The sequence below is a fragment of the Prinia subflava genome, chromosome 1 (genome assembly GCF_021018805.1).
Source record: "Prinia subflava isolate CZ2003 ecotype Zambia chromosome 1, Cam_Psub_1.2, whole genome shotgun sequence".
NCBI lineage: Eukaryota > Metazoa > Chordata > Aves > Passeriformes > Cisticolidae > Prinia > Prinia subflava.
Window position 1 is genome coordinate 46,928,563 of NC_086247.1, and position 25,239 is coordinate 46,953,801.

The 25,239-nt window shown below is 38.4% G+C and overlaps 2 protein-coding genes across 2 annotated transcripts; both read right to left on the minus strand.

Annotated features, from left to right (window-relative positions):
• Positions 1-1,554: 1,554 nt before the first annotated feature.
• On the minus strand, positions 1,555-7,858 carry LOC134550814 (histamine H3 receptor-like). The gene is made up of 3 exons (XM_063398058.1): positions 7,576-7,858; positions 4,891-5,057; positions 1,555-2,346 (listed from the first exon to the last, which is right to left on the minus strand). The coding sequence occupies exons 1-3, from the start codon at positions 7,820-7,822 to the stop codon at positions 1,555-1,557; spliced, it is 1,206 nt and encodes a 401-aa protein (XP_063254128.1). The 5' UTR covers positions 7,823-7,858.
• A 2,066-nt stretch (positions 7,859-9,924) lies between these two features.
• IMPACT (impact RWD domain protein) lies at positions 9,925-25,143 on the minus strand. The gene is made up of 11 exons (XM_063395294.1): positions 24,698-25,143; positions 23,804-23,932; positions 23,027-23,079; positions 22,667-22,729; positions 20,482-20,567; positions 18,757-18,885; positions 18,393-18,487; positions 16,081-16,154; positions 14,463-14,553; positions 12,302-12,436; positions 9,925-12,054 (listed from the first exon to the last, which is right to left on the minus strand). The coding sequence occupies exons 1-11, from the start codon at positions 24,731-24,733 to the stop codon at positions 11,983-11,985; spliced, it is 963 nt and encodes a 320-aa protein (XP_063251364.1). The 5' UTR covers positions 24,734-25,143; the 3' UTR covers positions 9,925-11,982.
• Between the last annotated feature and the right edge of the window lie 96 nt (positions 25,144-25,239).

Below are 25,239 nucleotides of genomic sequence, written 5' to 3' on the forward strand. Positions count from 1 at the left end.
TCTACGGAAAATTTCAAATTAGATTAAAAACTGTTTAAATTGACTATGGCTCTTCATTGTTCTGTGCATCAAATTTCTCTTCCCATATTTCATACATTTTTATATTTATAAACAAAGAGGAATAAAATCACATAAAAGGAGAGAAAAAATGTAGCCAGTGACTCTCACTTACCCATCCATGAAAGCCTTCTGGATGAATTGCAACACTCAACACATGGTAAGAAAGTTTGGCACATGTAATGGGGTGTAATGAAGCTCCATTACTTTCTCCAACACATCTCCTCACTCCTTTCAGCACTGGACATTCAACTGCTTTGTTTGTTAAGAGCTGCTTAAGACATCTCTGTATCAGCTTCTAGACCTATGTAAACCTCATTCTCAAGAAGTGAATATGGCACTTGCTCCCTAATTGAAAAAATAGAGTTTGATATTTGTTCTGTGGCAGAGAAAGTCCATATAATGTCACAGTAACAGGACACAAAGAACTGATCTAGTATAAAAATCACACTGTCAGATCAAATTTGTTCCAGACAGTTTGATGGAATAACTTTGCACTTGCAAAGCTTTACAACGGAGAAGCTATTGTCTATTTTCACACAGCCAGCCAAAATCATAAATCCAGTATGAACTTAGCATTGCTTGCTCTGCTAATTCAACAGGAATGTGATCATGTGTCCAAGCCTGGCCTATCTTTCAGGCAATCACATAGTGCACAGATCTGACACTAAATATTATTGAAGTGTGACCAAAGAGGCAGCCATTGTCAGGTGAAAACACAGTAAAAATGAAAAGACTAACAACAGTTTATATCTGACAATTTTGATAACCAAACCCAAATTTCTCTTAGCATGGAAAATTTCATTCTCTGAAAATCATTCAGAATTACTAACTTACATGTACTTTGTCGTGTGACACCAGGTATGGGCTACATTAAAATTTGGAAAGGACAGACATGGCAGGTTAGGCAGCCCATTCACTTGCATATTGCTCACTGGGGGGATTATAACAAGGAGAGGGCACCCTCTCATCTTCATAATAGTTTACAAAATGAAAATATACTGTTTCTGTGAATATTTTTACAATCTGTTAAAAATGTAGCAGAACTGCTTCTTCACTGATAGCTTTACGTTCATAAATAGGACATAAATTTTACTACAACACATACATGAGCAGGTATCACCCTCCAGTGATTCTCTATGGAGGTAGCAATAGCAGAGTTTTTTAAGAGTGCCAGCTTTATGTATTAAACAAAGGAGAAAAAAAAGAGAAGGAAAAAAAAAATACCTCACACTCACAAAGCAAGAGGATATCCAGCAAAGCTTGTTATTCTTTTCAATGCACTAGACAGTAATTAATCTGGAATCATACCAGCAAAATCGAAAATGAGATCCTGAAAATTAGCAATATCAGGGCAACTACTTAATTCTGCTGCACTCTTAAACACTATCATTAGTAAACAAATGTTTTTTTCCTCTATTTATGCCAACAATACATATGAAAAGGCATCAATAAATAACAGACGAACCATATCTATATGACATTTCTTTTACCTCTCTAAAAAGAAGGCTTGTTACTAGATCTCAATGTTGCAAATTTTTTTGGACATAATATCTTCAGAAAAGCCATTCTAAACCTCATATGACAGAGAGGATAAAGAAATGGATTCAAAGAGGAATTGATCCACAAAAGCCAGAAGGTTGCTTCATAGAGGGAGTTATGGATGCACTTTCCTTGGCAGATCCCACGGATAATCATTAATAAAGAGTATGGGGCCCAGCAAATGGCAAATACACTGACAAGTATGACAAGAGACTTTGCTATTTTCTTGTCTTGTTGCAGCTTTGATCCAGTCCTTGAACAGAAAGAAGCAGAAAAGTTCCTTTTGAGAGCTGTAGATCTGGTTTCCGTTCGAGATGGACCATTAGCCACTGCTGGTCTCCACGACCTCGTTAATGATGAAACACTGTCCTCTGCCTCTGATGAAGGAGATGATGCCCCTGGCCTCGGCGAGACACAAAACCTCCAGGACAGGCTGCTGCTCCTTGGAGGCTCGCAGCCCTGCAGGCTGCCGCGCCGCTGCCGCCTCTGGATGTTGTGGAAGATGTGCATGTTGAAGTAGGTCACCAAGAGCAGCGGCACAAAGAACTCCAGCGTGGATGCGCACAGGAGGAAGTACCAGTTGTCAAAGAACTCGGCGTAGCACTGATCCGCCGCTACCACGCTGCGTCCGGCCACGTGCTCCCAAAACAGGATGGCTGGGCAGTACAGGAGAAACGCCAGGACCCAGATGGCCACCATCTTGATGGCAGGGCTGGATGTTATTCCCTGCTGGGCTCTGTAAGATACCTGCGAGAGAAAAAGGACATGTCACATATTCAGACAACATTTTGGGAAAATTATGTCAAAAAACCATACGTAATCAAGCTAAATATAGTATTTGTTCTGTATTCCCCTAGACACCTATAATGTCTTCACTATGTAAGGTTCTGCTAGTCTTGTTCTCCTTACACTGCAGGTCTGTGATTTATTTTAATACTGGGCATAGGAGAGGAGCAGAAATTATGATGGCTAAACTATCATTTGACTTCCAGGTGGGAAAGGACACAGCTTGTTTCCACTACACAGTAAAGTAGCAATAAGGAATTGATAAGGAATAGGTTTATGATTCATCAGCCCAGGCTCAGCAGAGAGTGACAGCAGCTGTGGGAGTTCCTACACACCCAGCAAAAGTAGAAGCTTTCTATATTAGACAAGTTGCCATGTGAGACTGCAAACACCAGACAATATAATTTCTCATACTGTTTCCTCTTGCCATAGCAGAAAAATCTATCCCAGACATATACTATAACATCCCCTGAATCACTCTACTTTAATATTAGCCTTACCTTGTAAACAGTTCATTCAACTACTGAAAATCTTGATGCTTTTATGTCTACCCAGACAGCATGGTAAGAATTAAAATAAAACCATCCAAGGCTAGGAAATACAAGGGCTAAACCCAGCCTGTAATAGCCCAGCCATACTCTTGGTGCCCTCCATCTTTCATAGCACAAGAAGATAAGTTAATGAAAAGCTGGACAATTTTATTTCCTCTGTACTGTTCAACATTTGGCATCTCAGGCTTTCCTCAGAACAGCTGTCTTCCTCATCAGCTTCTCATGTTTATTAGCAGAGCACCTGTGTGCTGCATCAATAATAATGAATGGCACCTTCACAGCCACAAGCCACACCAAGGGCATTGTCCCTGTTTCACCAGCCAGTATCAGACCAGTAGTGGGTTATACACATTGGTTTGGATTCTCTGTTTTAAATATCTGTAGCCTGAAGATTCAGACTCTTCTACATCTTAAAGCGTCGTATCAGCTGCAAGTTTGCAGTAATGCATTTGGTGCCCTGTGCAAGAGCACAAGGAGCTCAACTTAGAGGCAGAAAACAGGAAGCTGGACACAGCTTCAGTGGTTGTTAAGTCTGGATCCTGGCCACAGGCTAGGTTTGCAGCAGAGGCAGAGGTGAATCCCAAGTCTGTGAGGAAGCATGGTGCATTTTCTTTGGATAACAGCCCTGTTACACATTCCTAGACTCACTCCACCCTAATAACCTAAAGAAGTAAACCAGAATGTGATCATGTAAATGAAGACCATCAGCAATTGCACAAGAACATGGATCCCAGCTAGGTTAAAGAGATCCTTTACGTTTTTCATATTCTGAGCTCTGCAGCTTTATTAGTGTCTTAAATGTAGGGATTTTTATACTTTACTCTCCTGCTTAAAAAAAAAAAAAAAAAACCCAATACAACAAACCAGCAAAAAACAATTGTAAAACCACACTACTAGGGAAGAAGAGAAAGTGATTAGGCATCATATCAGCACTTCCTGAATGAGAACCTCCCAGTCCAGTATGAAACATGTCATTCAAGCAAGCAGACTCATCAGCCTGGAGAAGAAAAGGCTTTGGGGTGACCTGGCTGCTGCCTTCCAGGATCTGAAGGGAGTACAAGGAGCAATAATTTTTAAAACAAAAGAGAGTAGGTTTAGATCGGATATTAGGAAGAAATTCTTTACTGTGAGGATGGTGAGGCACTGGAACACATTGATGAGAGACGTTGTGGATGCCCCGTCCCTGGGAGTGCTCAAGGCCAGGTTGGATGGGGCTCAGAGTAACCTGGTCTAATGGAAGGTGTCCCTGCCCATGGCAGGGGGTTGGAACCAGATAATCCTTAAGGCCTCCTCCAATCCAAACCACTCTGTGACTTCTACAACCAAACACTAAGCAGAGCTTAGAAATGGTGAGTTATAAAATTGATTACTTGATTCCTTGGATATCTTCTGAAACAGAAGAATAACAACACTCAAGAAACATCTCTTACCTCTCCACATATTTTGATTCATTCTTCTTTTTGCTTCAAGGAATCAGTTTCCACTCAACTGCTCATTGTCAGCACATGTCAGACACCCCACGTGGTAATTCAGATCCTCATCCGATCTTCATTCAGTCCATCTCACATGTCTCTCCATACCCTCTTCTTATTTATATAAGCCTAGCACATCCTTGACTCAACCTAGTTTTCAGCACCACCACCACCACTTCTAATGGCCAAAGTCCCAAGTTTTCCACATGCCTGCTGTTCCTTTCCCACCTTGACCTTCCCATCTCCTGTGTAGTGTAATTAAATAATTTCTAGTGCAGGCACAAGGGAAACATTGAAATCAATAGGAAAGGCAGTGTCCTATCTCTAAGTCCCAATGCAGCACTGAAGGATCATCGTTTCCCCATTAAAAAACTGTACCAATAACAAAGCACCATTTAGCTTAAAGTGTTAATTGTGAAACACTCTGAGTTTTACAGAAATCCCAACATATATAAAGCAATAAATAGAAATGTTATTCTTACAGCTTTTGTAACTGACAGGAAACGGTCGTAGCTGATAAGGACAATATTAAACACTGAAGCTGTGCACACCAGGTAGTCCATGACCAGCCAGAGCTTGCACAGGCTTCTTCCCAAGTGCCATGTCCCTGTCAGGGCATAAGGGATGTACAACGGCATGCAGAACGTACCTGTGAAAAGAAACCAAATGCACATGTCAGCCAGCACAGCACTGCATGAGAGCTGAAAAAAGTATCTGGTAAAAGATTGATTGATACTGGCTGGAATTGACACATGGAAGGCTTTGCATTGTCCTGCAACCAAAGAACATTTGCTATAAACTAGGTACTAGTAGCATTCTTATAATTAAAAGCTGCCTGAAAGGTGTATCGTGTTTTTTTCTGTATCATTGCTGCCTCTCCAGTTAACACCACCTCCTAAAGGAAGGAGCAGTTGACTGCTCTACTTGCTAAAGTAAAGACTACTTTGTGTTATCTGCTGAAATTAAAACAAAGAAAAACTTCTTTCCCCCAGTGTAATTCACTGTTTTCTATAACAAATTATCCAATTGCCATGCTTTTACCCTCTTAGAAGCGTGTGTCAGAAAGTGTTCCAGAAGTTAACTTCTTACAGAAATACAAGTTTTGGACTAATTTTTAAAACTGTATGATCAAAAAGCTGACAAGAACAGCACAGTTAATTAAATACACCCAGCCTAACCTTTCTGCTCATCATAAATCTTGATAATAACCACTTTTCAGGGGCGAGCTGATAGGATATTATCTATGGGAAATTACTAGACTGTGGGAACACACGAGTGACCCATCCATACCCATTGCTACCTAAATTTAGGCTGCTAAATCCAAATGTTGTGAAAGTGCCAGTATGGCCTCATTTTAATGGATTTTGAGGTCATCACCCTACATAGAATCACAACACAGCCTTGGGAGGCTGAAGAACTAACAGTGCAGTCAACTGGGATACAGAAATGCAGTGAACAGCATCAACACTGCAACAAAATGGAATTCACTACATTTACAGAGCAATTGGCACTTGGTCTTTTGAGCAAAGCATTATAGATTTTAACATTCACATCAGGAAAAAAGCTGTGGTTTTAACTTTAGATTTACTACACAAGAGTGTGTGCTCCTGTAACAGAGTATCTTGAGAGTTTCCATTTTCATAAAAATCTTACAGTTCCTGTTGTTCTCCCTCTGCTAAGAATCAAGAGATCTCTATTCAAACCCAGCTACAGGTCCAAGAAGCACAGAGACAAAGCAAAAGCTGCTGAATGTCAAAAGCAGCTAGATTAGACTGTTAAAAGAATAAGCAAATGGTTATGCAAGCTTTTAGCAATTTAGATCAAGAAGAAAGTGAGCATAATTTAGGCATATCCTCAATCTAAATAACGAAGCTACAAAAATACAAATGAGTTTGACTCTAAAGTCAAACTAAGGCAAAGGCAAAGCTTTTAACAAAATCTGTAATTAAAAACTAGACATTCAGGTAAACATAATATCACAAAACAAAAAATATGGAACTTAGGTAATGCCAAGTAAGCTGTACTTCCTTCTTTGGCAGAGAATGCTATTTACCTCGTAGTTCTCAGCTAGATGCTGCTATTTTTTCAGTATGATGCTAGATTGTGAGTCAGACAAGAGAACACCAGTTTGTCCACTGGTTTTCTGCTCGCTGTTCTGTTTTTTTCCAGTGCACTGTAACTAGAGAGCAGGCAGCAGGAGCTCTGCAGCACAACAAGGCAAAAATAAGTTGGAAGAAGACATATGCCTGGTAGGTATCAAAACATTATACAAGGAGATCTGGACATCACAAGGGTAGGACTATTAGAAGCTGGGCCTCTAAAAGAATTTCTGGCATTTGCAATAAATTTTAAGAAAAGTTTCTTCTGTTCTTTCAGTATACTTCTGAAATGTGTACAAAAAATCATTGTGATATGACAAGTGAGAATATAGACTTCATTAAATAGCCACAACTATTTAAAACCATCCTTCTACACACTCAGTAATTTAACCAAGGCTCTTAGGAAAGACACCCAACACTTCACAGAATATTGCAATACATCAGTCTCCAACTGAGCATCACACTCATGTTTTAATTCTACAGTTTTCAAAACTAAATGTGGCTCTATGTATAAATATGCATGTAGCATAAAGCTTCTTAGCATTTGCTATATTTGTGATTTTTATTTACCTGTACAAACATATGTTCCTGAGGTATTGCTCTAGACAGAGCATGTACAGCAAAGTGCTTAAAAATAATATTCATCACTATTTAGTCACAAACTGCAGGTTTGTGACTGCATCTGTACTGTGTGACAGCAGACTGAAGATATTGACCATGTATGCAAGATCTGTCAGACAATATAGGCTGAATTTGATTTGACTATCTGGATTTCAGCCCAAATTTTTCACAAACAACTCCCATTCTTTGTTGGTCCATAAAATTCCCACAGTAGTATTTTACCCTGAAGCATTAAACATTGCCTGTTTCCCTAATAAAGCATCCTTTACTTTCTGAAAAATAATAAGCTGCTAAAACAAGTCATGTAACTTCCACCATTCCCCATCCTTACCACAGACACAGCTGGGAAAAAGTTCTCTCAGAAGAAAACACACAGAAAATAAACACCAGTGCCTCTCCCAAGAGTCCTACAACAATCAGCACATGGCTCCACAGCCGGTGACTTACCCACTGCAAAGTCAGAAACAGCAAGATTCAGAAAGAAATAGTTACTCCGGTGCCTGAGGTTTCTGTCCAGCACAAAAGCAAGGATCACCAGGATGTTTCCAAGGATGGTCACCAGACACAGCAGCACCATGAGGAAAGCCAGCAGCACCAGCACACCCAGGGAGAACTCAGAGCTTGGCCACTCCGGGGGCCAAGTCTCGTTACACATTGCAGCCACATGCAGAGTTTTGGCCGTGCTGTTGTGCATGGCGGGGATCAAGGTCAGGTCAGTCTGGGAAGGAAGTTGTACCTGGCAAAGTTATCCAAAAGGCTTGAGATTCCTAAGGAGTTAAAAGAGGATGGGTCAAAAATCCCATAAGTACCAAAAAAAAAATTTGTCTCGAGGAGGGGTAAAAATAAAAAGCTTTTGATGCTAGATAAATATAGTTTTCCTAAGATTCTTTTAAAGCAGAACTCCAGCAGAGTTCTGCTCAAGAAATACACAGCTTTTTCAAGCTCATATTTTAAAATGCATGTTCTACTTTAAGCAACTTGATTCTTATCTGTGGAGGTCAGGAGGGTTGATTTGAGGTTCCCTCTTTCTTTCCTCCTTCCCTTCCTGATGTCTTTTGATTGCTAGCATTATATACAAGTTTTTGTATTTTTTTTCAACCTGTGTACATGTCTTAATGAGAATTTAAAATACTTTTTAATTTCATCCTTGTTTATCTGACATTGTTGCAATTCAGCAAGCCTTTGGTCCCTCTCTATTTATGTATTTTTACTTTTTGCTGACAAAAGATATGGTCGACCTTGTTGTTGCTGTTATCCTCCTTTTTGTGGTCTCTGGGGCTGAAAACTGATAGGAGACGTAAATAAGCATACATACAGTTACTTATTAGAACAGTTAACCTGTAATAGTCTAACCCTCAGAGATCACTTCAAAACTCTCACTGAAGTCCATTTCAAAAATCTTAGCAGCAGCTTCAGCAACACATCACCAGCTGCTGTTGCCCCAGAACCAAGGAATTAAATACTAAGGCTCCCTGAATGAGAATGAGAGCTTGGCAATTAACTTTAACAGGACGAGCCTTTTCTTTCCACACTGGTGGGAAAAACTGTGTGTCTTCCACAAATGCTTATATTTTGTATGAGTAATGAAACCACTTGCAGAGAGCTGTGAGTATTCTACAGTCGTAAAAATTCAATCATTTTTATTATGGGTTCTAAAAACACTTTGGTGTCTAATTTTAAATACTTGAATTTGAAAAACGTTGGCTGTCATGTCTTTGCCTCTGTTGTTGGAACAAATTCATTAGCATTTGCCAACTGCTTTTACTGAATGTTTGAAATGGCTGTAGTACAAAAATGCAAAACTTTATTATCCACGCAAGTATATTCACAGCAGGTATGTCCATCGCTGGTTTAAGCTCTATTTCGTGTCACTGTGGCACAATTACTAAGTAATACCATTAGACCTTCTTCTGCTAGTCATACTGAAGCCGAAAAACAAAATTCAGCAGTTTCACTGCTTTTCATGAGAACCAGCTGACCTTGCCATATGGCTTAAATTTTGGAGTGTTTTCCAGGAGTATATAGCTACCTAATTGTATCCCCTCTCTACCCCTCAAAACTTTTTATTGGATCTCAGATCTAACTTATTTCTTGAAATCTTAAATATCCAACTCTTCTGCACCATGCTTGGGAAGCCTGTGTGTTACAAGGCATCTAAACATAGGAAATTTGATAGGAGATCTACTTAATGAGCTCTTTTAGCAGAATTTTTTTCAGTGTGTGGCTATGAATGATTAAATCAGTCTAGAACATGTCTAGCTACAAAAATATTAAAGTAGCCAATAAACTGCTTTTATTTCTTACTGAAATGGACATGCTAGGCAATAAATGCATAGCAAAGATGAGCACACCAAAAGGATCCACAAGTAAATGTCTCATCTTTATCTTCCCTTCCTTCTTTGCCCCACATTAAACACGTACTACACACTAGAAATGCCACCCTAAATTACCTGCAATATGAAGAGATTACTAAGAGTCTGGAATTGATATGCTGCTGTAAGAAAGAAAATTATCTTCACTTTTAAAAGTTAAGATTTTAAAAACATGGCTTTTCATATTTCAGAACAGAAGATTTCCAGATGTGTGCAGGACATTTAGAGGAAATGCTTGACAGTGAAACCACCAAACAGTTCTTCAGAAGGTACTCAGCTAACGAGGTGTCTTGGTTTGAAAGACAGGTATCTGCTCGGAAGGGGGCAGGACCTCCCTAGAGATGGAGAATTCAAATCCCCTCCCTCCAAATTATTCTAATTTAGAAAATTAAAGGGGCTTTCAGGCAGATGTATAGGGATAGGAATAACAGTTCTTTACTAGTATATATGATGAAACAACAAACAAACAACAACTACAGCATTAGTAATAAACAGAGCCAAGAACCTTGAGGGCTTTCTTTTACAGAAGCCTGGGGCAGTTTGATCTCGGTGCCCCTGCAGGGCTCCGAGAGGCCGAGCTGGAAGGGAGGAAAGTCCCGGGCTGGTGGATGAGATGAGGAGCTCTGCGCTGGCAGCTGGAGCAGCAGGGGTGTCCCGGCAGGGCTGGGCAGTGCAGGGCTACAGAGCAGCAGGAGAGCCTCAAAGGTCCGAAGAAGCAGCGGCGGTGGGGGGAGGCTGGAGAAAGCCAGCTCAGGATTCCCGGGTACAGGAGCAGATGACGATAGATTTCCCAGGACAAGACAGAGGCAGAGTGATGGCCGTGAACTCTTCCTGCAGCAAGGGGCAGCTTGACTGTCTTCCTCGATTCTGAGAGCAAGAGTGAGCCCCCCTCCCCCAGCTCTTTTTACTTTTCCCAAAGCTCATCATCTCTCCCCTCTGAGGGACACTCCCAGGGACTCAAAAACAATAGGTGTAGCCTTGTGCTGCCATGTCCTTCAACTACTCTCTTTGTTCTGGCTAAGTACTGTCATTAGGGTTTCTTAGAAACTTATGGGAAAAAATTCTGTAATTGAAAAAGAGGCAAATCTAACCCCCAACACGAGGTATTCCAATCAGAGAGCAGATAAAAACTCTTGGTCTGCTCATTCAGGTTTGAGACACAAAATAAAAAAAATCATTCTGATACTACCTTGTAGGAAACTCTAATTCTGTAATGGCTAATCTGTGTTCAGCTGTACTCTTGATTCATTTGCAGAATAACAAAGCAAAACCAGGAAAATCCACTATCCACCCTTTCCTGGTCATGTTTGATTCTTTGTTGACATATTTTTATGAGAGGCAATTGTACTTTCGGTATAAATTAATTCTATCATTCTTCTATTTTTTTCTTTTGCCAGGCAATGAAATTTGTAACTCTTCCACAAGTGTGCAGTATGTCTTAAAAACCTGACAATATTTGATAACAAAAATTGTTAAAACTGCTGCTTCAGTTTAACATTAAAAACAATGTCCCAGCAGAATTTTAAAAGTTAAGATTTGTTGTCAGACATTTTTGTAATCTCTTTCCCTTGTTGTACCTACTTCTTGGAATAAAGGAAGTTTAAACTTAGGAAATGCTTGCAAACAAAGACAGGAAGGGACTGTGATTTACCTAACCAAAAGTGTCCACAAGACACCTCATGCTCTCTTTGAAAGAAATTGTCTGAAAATAAAAATGTGTTTCCACTCTGACGGTCCATTTTCAGACACTTTAAAGGATAGGAGATTCATTTTGTTCACTCACTGTATGGTCTATTTCACTGCTTCCTTTAATTATGCAACACAAAATTCTCATCTTTTCAACAGGCTCCTGGAGTACCAACCACCACAGAACAATCCTCAAAGAAATTCTGTAGTAGTTCCAGCACATTTCTTAGCTCACTGCCCATGTTCAGTCTTCTGTAAGTCAAGCAGGCCCCATCTGGCATCTGATCAGGAACTGCACAGGCAGGACCAGGCCCTCCAAACACCACACCTGACTCCATGTTTTCCTTTCACAAAAGGAAAACATACAATTTTAGATACAAAAGAGTATCTAAAACTTTGTAAGTGACCTGGTGTATAAATGATTCTAGTCCCACTCTCAGTACAGAATTCAATTAGTAATACAAGACACATATTTGAATCCAGGAATGGAGATGAGAAATCCACGTTTTCAATTAGTCAGCTGTCGTTTGGTGGGAAGGGGTGGGATGGAGCAGAGGTTCCAGATTCTGCACTGTCCTCATAACAAGGAGCTCACATGTGTAAGAAACAGAAAACTTGTGTCTAAGCTCCACTTCAGAACAGCAGAAGAAATCACAGAACAAGATAAAAATATATCTATGGCTTTACTGAACTCTCTTCTGAATACAACATGTACATTTTATAAGGCAGTAAGGTCCAGGGGGGTTTTTTGTATAAATATGTGCAAAATACTATTTTAAAGTTTTTTAAAAATAAATTAGTGTTCTGTTCTCTTCTTGTTGTCCTTCCTTATCTTTTTGCTCTTTCCAGCTTGTCTAGATGACTCTTCCTGAAATGAAAAACAAGCATTGCAAAATTTAAAAAATATTCTTGGAAACCGTAAGTATTCCCCCAAGTTCACCCATGAGAAATATTTTTAATATGAACAGTATTCATAGTTCACAGAGATTTATGAAAATTTGGACTTGTTTATCCATTCACACACGTTGTGTTACTTTTCTTCTGGCTTCATCTAAGGGTGGAAAGTCACACAAGCTCACATGCAAATGCCTTCATTCTGCAGGGATGAAACGTACCGTTGATGGCACATAGCTGTACTCCACAAGTACATTTCTGGCACAATTGTTTATATGTTTGAAACGATCTGGTCCCAAGAGAATACCTCCATACCAGCGAGACACCACAACTAGCACATTGTGGACGTTCAAAATCTGGGAATAAAAGAAAGTAATAAAAGTCGCTATCTTTTAATTGAACCTGGTTTACTGCTGACACCAATTTGAAACGTTAAAAAGGTCTACCCACTTCTATTTAAAGAAATTACTGAGTTACATTTCTTATTCTTTGGTATGATCAATTATTAGTCTGTCACTAAGCTGATTGTCCATTCACATTTTTGGGGGAGTGTTGGTGGATGAGGCTAATAACAGCCAGGCCACAGGCACTAAAAATATAGATACATAAAATGCCATGAGCTAGTATTGTTAATATTTGCATGTTAACAACATGGACATATTGTTAATCTGTTAACAGATTAATCATCTCTGTTAAGGAGAAAAAACCCCAGATATCTGACTAATTTGAACAATACTGTTAGAAGAGTCAATCATTGCGAAAACAGAAATATTCTTAGAATTTTAAAATGAAAAGGATTGGAGGCATGTTCTGTGACAGGCGTTTTCTACTCTACATTTATTATTGGCCACAAAGTCTATGTGTAACAACCGCTGACAGCAAACAGGATGGTACTAATCTAAAATACAGTTTCTTGTAATCAAAAAGTGCTATTTTGAAATGCTGGTCTTATCTGAAACAAGATTAATTTCTATTAAAAAAAACACCAAACCTGTAAGTTCAGCAACAATAAATGTTTTAAATCACCTAATTTTGATACTCACATGTTGTAAGAGCTCAAAACAAAAATCTACAAGATCTATGAACATCCAGAAATCAGTCCATAAACTACTTTCATCCTTTCCTATGGTTGAAAACTGAACTTTTCTGATCCTTATATTACTATTCTTTCAGAACAGAAATATCCCCAGTAACTAGGATTACAGATGAAGAATCATCATCCATATAATTTACACACATTCACATTTGAAAGGGACATTCACATCATTTTCTAAATTGGATTTTTAGGGAATATTAAGTGCCTACACAACTTTCAAAAGTATGTACTAACACAAGATAATCTCAGAACATGATAATCTCAGAACAAACTGAGGAACAGTAACTGCCAAATTGTATCTTTACATTATTTCCATAAGAATAATGTCTTCACTGTTGGCACATATACCTGCATATATTACATAACTGTTTATTTATTTAACTTCCCAAGTCATCTAGTTTGAGTTATTTAGGAAGTTTGAAAAAGTTCAAAATTAAAAATGTGAAAACGTTTCCATCAACTATTTAAAAAAAAAAAAACAAAAACAAAAAAATCCAAACACCACCACCCACACCAAAAAAACCACCACCACCACTACAGGAAAATAAAACTCCAATTGTGAAGGGAACATCAATCTAAAATAAATATAAATATTTTGTCTGCTCACACAGCTAAGTGACTCAAGGCACAGCATTAAGATGCACCCAGCTGTCTCCTGTAGTTAGGCTATTATAATTATGGTTTTACTAGGGCTTGCATCATGAACCAAAATTCATCACCCTCAACTCACTCACATTTATAAGCACCTTTGCCAAATATTGCTTCAACGTCTGAAGATTAAAATACATGTGAGTTTCCAGAACAGGAAACAGCACAACAAAACAGACTAAATGATGACAAACAACTTAGCTTCTTCACTCCTTTTGTATTTGAAGTTCTATTCTGCAAGTTCATACACCGGTGTCTTTTTGTTATGCCTGCTCAAGGGAACCACATGACAGGTTGTGCAAAGGTCAGCTGTTACATTCTGACCGTCAGCTTCTCCCAGTCATTTTCTGTGTACCTTACACCACACAAGAAGTATAGGATTTAAAAGTTAGTTATCTTTTAACCCATTCAAACTATTACTGCCACCTATGAAACATCACTCTATGATCCCAGACTACAGTCTGTGCTACAGTGCTACAGCCTGTGTTTTTCCTTTCACCTTGAGAAAGCAATCATCTGGCTGGCTGCTAGCAGAGCAAAAATTAAAATAATTTTCTACAAGCTTGTTTACACTGTAGTAATTTTTAAAATCAGTATAAATTCAAGATTTCCAAAAGCCAAAGATTAATTTCTACAACCTGCATAAGATGGAGAAGACGTCCACCCGCTGCTGTCTCTCCATCATCTTCACAATCCTGTAGGAATGTCTGCTTATCTTCACAGTATATTCTATAAAAGAAAAAAAATAACATAAAATAGATTAAAAAATGTCAATCAGCGAATATTTCTACATGATTAATAAAGTCTCAGATATTTTTCATACACGTGTGTATCAATTCTAGATCTCTACTGCATATATTTATATGAAAACAGGATGAGGAATAGGGTAAACCACAAGTGTTTATCTGTACAGTAGAACAAGTTTTGAGAAGCTTTTATACAGGCTTTAGCTGCTTCAAGTAAATTCCAGTCATTACCAGTTTTAAGTCCTTAAACAGAAAAATACCCAGGTTTTTAGCCTAATAATTGCATCTAGCTGAAACCAACTCTATCAGATACAGATTCAAATAATGGTATAAACCTAGAAGAACCCGGACAAAAACATTATGAATAATTATTAGGTCTGTATTTCAGCAGTAACATGAAACTATTACTGAAAATTGCCTTGGGATTCTCCATGTCATCTCCTACCTCAGGGAGCACTGCAGTAAACTTTTGGGTGTATTGTTTCATATAAAAAAACACAGCTGCCCAGGTCTAATTTTCCAGAAGTAATGCTCAGAGGTCTACTGACCAATAAATTGGTCTGCTACCAACTTATTTCCTAACTTCTAAACTTAGTTACGGGTGACACAATGAGAAAGAGGCTTCTAGTAGTAAATGACTAAGAAGCAGTAACTATGTGCCTGTTCCTTTCTTTTTTTTTTTTAGTGGATTTGGATACTATGAGTGAAGGAAGCCAGATCATCACCTGTGAGAACAGAAATGTCCTCTTTACAGAAACATTTTACTTAGGTAGAAGCTTCTACTTTTTGGTAAAGTAAGCTTTCACTTGCTTTCATTTCATGCTTCATTAGGATCACACCAGGATGGGCATGAATGGATAAGCAGGTGTTCATGCATTTTTAGATGAGTGCTTCCTACAGTTCCTCCCTTTCACTGTCACTTACATTCCTCAGAAAACCTACACCACTATCTGGACCGAGAGCACTTCATTTCACATAAGCTATGTTCACAAAAGATGCCAGAGGCAGATGACTGCCAAACTCATTTTTACCTGTTTCTCATTATCCCTGAAGTTTCTTGTATTTCAGCTGAAACTTCATATGCCAGATGTCTGCATCAGGCTTTCTGATTCGACTCTTATTTCAACTGAACATTTTCAGCTATTTCTAAATATAAGGTATGGGGGAAAAAAGAAGTTACTTCACCCAAATAAAAACACGTTTAGTTCAGGATGATGTAGCATTTCCATGCTCAGACATACTACAGAAGTATACCAACACATGTTCAAACCCACTTTTTTTTCTATCCTAATTCTGCTTCACTATCTTATTTCTTACTGTATGCTCTACTTTCTTGATCTCAAATTCAAAACAACACCTGCAAGACCAATCATACAAATAAGAAAGCTATTCCCTAAAGCAAGAGATTTCTTTTAATAGCAAGAAATTTAATAGGAAGGAATTTCTTTCTCATGTCCTGCAGTCTCTTTCTTTGTCAAAGAACACTAGAAAAAAAATCACTGTGTCTCACCTGTATGCATAGATGTTGTGTGTAGCACTTGCAATCTTCTTGTTCTCATATAATTTTTCAAGAACTCTTTTAACCTATAAAAAACAACAGAGAAAACCTTCCTTTTATAACAGGGGTTTCATACATCCCTCACAATATCACTGCTAAACAAACATCTCCCTAATACTACAATGAAATGATTTTATGCTTTGACATAAAATGTTTGGTGTGATAACTCAAGAAGCAGTTTCTCAGTATTCCCATACTTGTTTTAAGCAATTTTCCTGGGATACTGAAAATAGTTTGTCTCTTGAATTTCTACATTGTTTACATTCAGATTGTTGCTCAAGATGTAGAAGTGTCAAACTGCTTTATTAAACAAGAGACAGTAAGATCCAGAAAATATTTTTAGTCAGTTTTAAGTATCAACTGCACTCGCTTACTTTTCTAACTATAAAGTTAAGCTGGAGTAGAACACAACATATATATTCCCACTACACACTGCTTTTACTTACTCCACAAAAACATGATGTTTAGAAAGTCCTACTACATTTAAAGTTTTTCCTTTGCCCTCAAACATGTTTTTTTCACAGTTTCCACTCCACAGAAAGAACAGTAAAAACAAAAAACATCCTACTAGGGGTCTGAAAGTGTCAGTATTTCCCAGAAAGCAGATATTCCCATCATGTCTATCTCTTTGCTTTTAAGAAGTACCAAATTCAAAATATTTACCAATATCAGTTCATCATATGTTTCTAAGTAAACAACCTAGCAATTGTTCAACCCTTTCCAATGCTCTAGCAAAAAGAAGAGCTTTTGATTAATAAATCATTTTAGTATATAATACAAAACATTACTGAAGCTGAGAAAACTTGGGAAAACATGCCTGGCAACTAATTTGCTTTCCATTCAAAAACAAATGTCTCAGAGGAATTATCAGTAGACATATGTAATATCTGCCCTAGCTATACTGTGCTATTTCCAATTCTTCTTGAAGAAATTCAACTAACAAAAATCACCTCAAATAAAAGATATCTCAATAAAGAGAAATCCTACTATTAATGGAGAATATTGCTTCAGATATCTATCTTCTCCTTACTTTCAACACTGAAGGAAGACAACTCGTATAACTTAACACATTTTCATAAACATGGAGAGTAAGTTAAAACAATATATTTCAATACAGAGACTTAAAGCACAAATCCTACGAAATGATCATCACCTTTGACATTACTTATTTTCAGCTACTAGGTTCCTGCAAATGTACTTTAAAGACTCATTTTTGTGCTACAGCTGTATCTTCTTTAATATATATATATAATAAATGAACTTTACGACTTTAGAAAGGGAAAATATGGGAATCATTGGCTTAATGTATGTTTTTCATTTTAAAATACTCTCACCCTTTTATCATGATTTGTGAGTAAGATTGTTGCTACACACACAAAACCCCACATGAATGTATAGCGTATGTGAACTTGAAAGGTCAAAGTGCTCCAGGAGGGATGCCAGGATTTTGAGACCAATTCTTATGTTCATACTAAGTAAATTATTGAGGGGGAAGGAAAAACAAAACAAAACAAAAACACAGACAGCTTCAAACATTACAGCTTTTGTACAGAGAAATCGGCCTAAAAACGCTGCCAACCTGTCAATGTTTCTTCATGGCCGCTGAGTATGTGGTAGACCTAGCTTAACTGGAACTTGAAGAAGCACTTGACAATTGCCCTTACCAAAAATTCTTTTAAAAAAACCCTAAAATTGCATAAAAAGAAAGAGAAAAATCCTCTCAAGGTTTAACTCTGAGTTAATAAAAGAAAAGAACAGTAGTTTCCCCATTAAGAAGGGATGATCAAAGGAGGCTGATGGTAACAGATGGAAAGTGATGTACAAAAGAAGCTCCAAACCCCTCTCAATTAGGTCATGATAAAGATCTACTTATGCACAAAACACAAGTGTGTTTTTCAACAGAATTCCTTTCTAAAGGAGGTAAAATATCTATAAACCCATTCTAATTCCTTTTCCAGCTAACACATGATAGACTCGGTAACTTCCAAACATCTTATGATAAACTTGCCAACATCCAGAAGTCAAACGACAGTGTTCTTATTCTCTTACATCTAGTGCACATTGTGGTAAAGAACAGCAGGAAGAAGAGCTGTTAGTTCACTATTCAGCTGATAGTGAAAGAGAGAAGCCAATGACTACTCAGACAGTACCAGCACAGAAAGATGCACAGACAGAACAACAGAGCTGGCAAATCCCAAGTATTCCAGTAATACTTTGTCAAGCTCAAGGTACAGGCAAGAAGAGAAGAACTGATCTCTACTAACTTGTCTGGTTGTCACCACTGGAGCCAAATGCGCCTGGAAAGTGCTCCTTCGATCTGTGATTGGGTTTCCATGATGTATGGGGGGCAGCTCTTCATCTATGGGTCACAAACAAGGGAGTGTTTCTTTTCTTTTAAGAGTACAGAAACAATGCATGTGGCTACAAAAGTAAAGAATGTCTCAACTTTAAAAAAGGGACTTGTTAAAGTGAAGTACAGAATATAACATATGAACTCGCCAAAAATATATTGCATTTTTAAATGACTTATTATAATTCTATTGTCCCTAATTTTATTCTAAAGCTGGGTAGAAAAGCAGAATCTTCAGGCCTCTGTTTCAATAGAATTAACAAGAGCGTATTTTTTACCTTCTTGACTTTCAGATGTCACGTAATTTAACATTTTAATTTGATCTTCCTGAATGGGCTGATAGTCCAGGAGAAAATCATCTCCATCATCTTCATCAACTTCTTCAGTGGTTTTCTTACTATCTGGTTCTATTAAGATAAAAGTAGTAGAATTTGTTACATATTTTTTGCAAGACAAGCAAAACAAAATTTCAAACTCTTTTTCTCAAAAGTCTCTGGCTTCTTAGTTCTAAACAGTATGACATTAAAGAAAATTAAATGCAGAATAGTAACATTAATTATAACAAACCCCAAAAGTACTCAGCCCAGTACTAACTTAAAACTTCCTGAGAATTAAAAATAAAATACTCATACTATGATCCTTCCATAAAATCTTCTGTTTCAATACTAAGTAACAGTATTTCTAAGAAAAAAAGAACAATAATGTTTACTGTTTCCATTAAGCATTCAAAATGCAACCTTTAATCTACATTTAGAGATCAAATTAAGCTGATGTTTCACAAAAGCTCCAGTCATTTTCTGGTCATTTGGGGGAAAATGTAGAGCTGTTGCTCAATGCTACTTCATGAGGGTATAAAATTATTAGATTTGAAACATCTCTCTCAATATGCTCCAAGTATTCTGGGATTCCAAAAATCTTGTTTTCCGTCACGCATATAATGTCAAAAAAATAACAGTCAGTAACAAAGGAGGAAATATACAGGGTTCTGACATCTGGATTTAGAGCCAAATTAATATATCACAGTTTCATTCCTATTTAGAGGGCGTATGATGTGCTTACAATGCAGGTTTTATACTATATGTGTTTTCCATAAAACAACATAGGGGTGATAAAGCATCAGAAATGAAGCCATAAAGTTGTGGCAAAAATATCCAAACTTCCAATACTGTCAGTAAAATTTTCACTTCTCAGTGTACACTCTTTTAGTTACATCAGTGAAAAAAGACTTCTTCAATGTGATGTAGCAACAAAATGCACAGTTTATTGAAAGACTAACACTAGACCTTAGCATGAAACAACAATGAAAATGAATTCTTTTTTTTCTTCAGACTTTTATTTCTCACAGGACAAAGATAACTTCCCTGACAGGGAAAAGTAGTTCTGTTTCCTTTTGCCAACAGTGCATGCACACATCACACACATTTCATAGCAGTTTAGCATTTTAATGCACAAAATCCTCCACCATTTCTTGAAAGAACAACTGTGAATTTACATAAAGTCTCAGTGCAGAAGAATCACTACAGCTCTAGTGGTGATGTATTTCTCATCCCAATACAATAAAATGAATGGAAGGACAGAAAAATAAAATTATTAAATACTTGGTCATTTGTCTGCATAGTCCACTGAAGTTTATCTTCTCTTGAATCCCAATCCTCCAACAGTGCACTCAACACCAGAAATTAATTACTGGTATGAATAATTCCTTTGCAGAATGGAGGGCAATGTACAATGCACCTGTGAGCAGCATTGTCCTTTCATGAAAGGAATTTCACTCCTGAGAGAACTGCGGACCTTGTTCCAGTTCAGAGGCCACCCCCACCTTCTTTTCCCTACTGCTCTTTAAAAAGGGACACTGCCACTGAAAAACAATAAGCCCTGGCACAGCAGACTGTTCTCTGATATTTAGGTCCTATTCAAAAGTGGGCACAAACTAATTTGTACTGAAATCTTACTTTGCAGCGGAAGAAGAAGGAAAATAAAAACGCCATGTATTTTCTGAGTACCTGGATCTGAAGACTGTGCCTTTTCTACCAGGACTTCTCGTATCTTCTCCACCCATAAATAGAGTATGCTTTCACCAAGGTTCTGTCTGCAAGCAAAAGGTCATGGTAAACGAAGAATCACTTTTGCACATTTGACTTGGAAAGTACATAAAATAACATACAGATTTCAGACACACAGAAATTGAACATAAGTTGGTGAGATAAAAACCTTAAGCAGGCTTGTGTAAAGTTCTGTCTCAGTAGCTCACTGGGTGAAAAACTTATCAGTGGACTGTGATAGTAGCTACTGTCAGTGGACCACTGGAATGAAACACTATAGTTTGGGTAACAGGCAGTGCTATAGGACAGGGAGATAAAGATTTAGGTCTAGGAAACCTCACTTGGGGGGCACAAGAGTGTATCAAGGTACTGAGGGAGAATGGGATGAACACATTTTACATATGCATGTTAGGAGTTAAGAAACGCTTCCTTTATGTGCAGCAGGACCCAAACAACTCAAAACACATTTCAAGGGGTTAAAATGGTTATGAACCTTGTATGTTTGTCTAAGAAAAAAAACTAAAGATTTAGGGCTGTAGATATCTCATGGTTTCTCATTAATTTTATTCTTACTGCCACCATCTGGGCACCAGGTAAGTAACAAAATTACATATTTAAATTTTGCTTAATGTATACAGCACTACTTTGAAACAATCAAGTACTTTGATTTGAAACAATCGAATTCAAATAAACATACGTATTTTAAGAAAAATATTCAAGCAAAAATAAGGATTTTATGAACTTGTAGCTCTGACTTCAAAATCCAGACAGACTCCAGAACAATTCAACACCCTGATTTAACACTGCTTATTGTACAGAAGCACTGCTTAATACCTGAAGACTTTTTTTTTAGTGATGAAATGAAAAAGATTAGAAAAGGAATGAAATTTCCCTGTTTTATGAAAGTGAATAGCACTTTGTCCAGCTATCACCCAATTACAGTTTCTGAACAGCTGTACATTAATTACAGCTTCTGAATTGTTGTAAATTACTTTGCGTCTCCCAAAACAGACTTGTGATCTAGAATTATCCATTTTTTCCACAGCAATTGACAGTAGAGTTCATGTTGGTTTAGACTGCAGAGTACACAACTTAGACCTCTAGGGACTAGAAAACTGCTCAAACACAATGTAAATGATGCAGAGTATCTCTGTTCATCTGACAATCATTTAGACATTGAATAGATAAAAGGCTTTCACAAATACTGTGCACATCAGTGATTACTCCAGGTTTTTAAATTTTTTAAAATGATCTAAAGTACATATACGGCCTAAAGTACAAACACTTTCACTTCCTGCTGAACAAACAGAAGTGAGAGCAGACCAGTGAGAGCTTTGAGCTGATACAGACAGATGGGAGCTGAACCAGCACAATTTGACAGCCTACAGGACTGCACAGGGGGAACAAAAAAAGAACCAGCAGCTCTACCTGTGGTAGAGACTCCACCAAATCCTTTGAATCTGGACAGCATTAAGGATAACCTCTGTCCTTTTTGCCTCACTGAACAACTGTGGTGAATATGATCACACAGAACTTTTCACTTCAAATCCTTGTGCATTTTTAACACTTCAAATTAAATTTTACTTGCTTAAATTATCTGTTGTTTAATTAGCTAAGAAACCCAGTTAATCAAAGTACAAAACCCTTATGCAAGCTAAGTTCTCTCTTCCTTATGGCATTTAAAAAGCATTTCTTAAATGCAAGATGCTCGGATTTCACTGTCTGGGGCATGACTGTGCTTCCTTATGTTTTCATTTCATTTCTTTTATATAATCTTTGGGATCCAAAAGAAATTAATAAACCATATAAAATTACTTCATTTTCTACCCTACTTTCACAGCAATTCAAAATCATGTAATTTCAATATTTCTAAATGCTGTTTATTCTCATGCATTCATTATGCCTTGTTAGCTGCACACTGTGACAATAAACAGCCCACGATGTTCCAGATTCCAGTTAATAGATTCTGCATGTGTTTATTTTAAATCAAACTTATTCCTTAGCTTTTAAGAAAAACTGGTATGCTATTTATGCTCTAAGACACAACCAAAAGTTTTCCCATCCTGTGTTTTAATATTCAAGTGCAGAACAGATAGAAACTGAAAATACATTGTCTCCTTTTACTACATTCCAGTCTCAAACTTACACATATATTTCTTCCAAGCTATTTGCTAGTTCTGTATAATCTTGTCCTCGAAGCCAAGGGGCACTGGAATGAAAATGAATGCAATGAAAATTGTGCTATATGCTGCTTCCAACATTCCCAAATAAATGTGATGAACACCTTGAAAATGTAACTTTGCCCACCATCAAGATTCCAGCTTGGAAAAAGCAGGATAAAGAATAGAATATCCTTGGTGGAAACATCCCCCATCGCTGGTATACCTCAATTCAAGGGGTACTTTAACTAAACTTCCACTTACAGGTAAAAAATTTCCACTTACACGTAAACAATTAACAGTGGCAATTCATAAAACACAAATGTTTGAAAGAAAACTTCACCTACTTTAGTTGATAAATAGGTGGCTCTGCAGTTGGATATCCTGGTGGCAAAATCACCTGAAAGAAATTCAGGATATGTATTCATTGGACTACCCTCAGCTAGGTGATCTTTACTGAAGGACTCTGATGTCAAGCACCACGACTAAAATTAGTGTCACAGCTGAAGAAAACAGTTGGTTACGTTGTCACAGAATTAGAAGAACAACAGAATATCTGCATTTAAAATTCAAATAGTGGTAACGCATACAATTATGTTTTATGGGGCAATTTATAAGGGTGCAAAATAAAGTACAGAAAAAAACTGAAAGAAGCTGCACACGTGGTTACTGGACTTAAGTAAGTGGTACCACACCTCCCTAAGAAGACACTTCCATATTTCGTACGCTAAGTAAACTTATTGCTTTCAGTTCTGAAAACATAAAGTAAGGAGTTGGATCAATTAAGTTGATCCAAATTTCATTTTATCTCAACACTTTCCAGGAAGAAAATCTAGATGCAACTGCAGTAGACTCACTGAGGCACAAAGTCGATGTAAAAGTATTTCAGAAATTAGTCTTTGGTGAAATACACTGAAATGCTTTGGTCAGGTGTGGAATTAGGATATACTACTGAATATATCACAAGCACACCAATGTGTTACAGGAACAATCACCAAAAAGTCTTAACACAGACTCCAATCCAAAATCTTCTTAATCATCTGAGTAGTTAATAAACCATATTTGAAGGGTTTCACATCAGTCCAACTGCAAAATATGTGCTGAACTTCTTATCACTGCTATACCTGCAAACAGAGGGTCCATTTTGGTTGATCCAGACAGTCGCTAATCTTAATGCAATAGATTTTTTCATCTTCATCAACAACACACCAATCATCACCATAGATTGATGAAAGGGCTTCAATTTCATCAATCTAAAAAAGAGAAAAAAAGCAAAAGTAAACACTCCCCCATAAAACCCACACAATTTTGTATCCCAATCACCTTTTTTATAGTCTTGCTCTTCTCCAACTCACTGACATTTGTGACAAGATTCACTGCACTGGAAGGCCCTAAGTATTGGGGATCCAGTCCTGATTCACAGGATTTCAGGTGAGCCAGGAGAGATTTAAGTTGGACATTAAAAGGGGTGATTAGACACTGGAATAGACTGCCCAGGGAGGTGATGGAGTCACAGTCCCTGGAAGTGTTTAAGGAAAGACTGGATGTGGCACCCAGCGCCCTGGCCTAGTTGACACAGTGGCGGTTCGGTCACAGGTTGGACTCGATGATTTCAGAGGTATTTTCCAACCTAACTGACTGATTTTGTAAGTAATAACCTTTGCTCAGTCCTCACACACACACATCAGCTTTTGAATTTCTGTGGATAATCCTGTCATCCCAGCAGTGACAAGGCGGGCACAGTGACAGGGAGCAGATGCCAATGCGTTCCCTGCAGCTCCCAGTCGGGTGCTGCTCCTGGCTAGGTGCGACCCCGGCAGGGCGAAGACCCCGAGGGCTCCGCACCGAGCTCCAAAAGCCGGGGCAGTGCCTTCCACCTAGGAATGAACCACCTGAAGTGGGTGGGCGGCGCAGGAGTGCCACAGCGGGCACGGAGCCGCTCAGGGCGCCGGGGCTCACCAGGAGCCCGCTGAAGTCACCGCCTGCCCCGCGGCCCCCTCGCCCCCTCCGCCGCTCACCTGCTGCTGGGCCCTTTCCGCGTCACTCGCCGCCATCGGACCCGAGGGAAGGAGGAGGAGGAGGAAGGGAACGAGCAGCAGGAAGGGAAGGGAAGGAGGAGCAGGGAGCAGCACAGCAGCAGGAAGGGAAGGAGGAGCAGGGAGCAGCACAGCAGCAGCCCGGGCCGGGCCGTGTGCGCAGCCGTGGCGGTGACGCCGCCGGCCCTTCCTTCCGCCGGAGCGACAGAGGGAGCGGGTGGACAGCGTTCTCCTGTGTGTGGCTGCCACAAAACCTACATTACATCCGTCTTGTACACTGTTACCTTATTCCCTACATCTTGGTATCAAACTAAAGTGTATAAGCAGTTCTATTTCACTGAGGATTTTACTGATGCAGCCGTTTTCACCTTGCGTTTATGGGACTCGGATTGAACATAACTACAAAATTCCCCTTAAAAATTATTTAAAAGAGTAACAGGTGTTTCAGGCAGTTTTCATTACAGTTCTAGAAATCCATTTATTTTATTTAACCTCGGGAAGTTCAGGGCAGCAGTAAAGGTCTC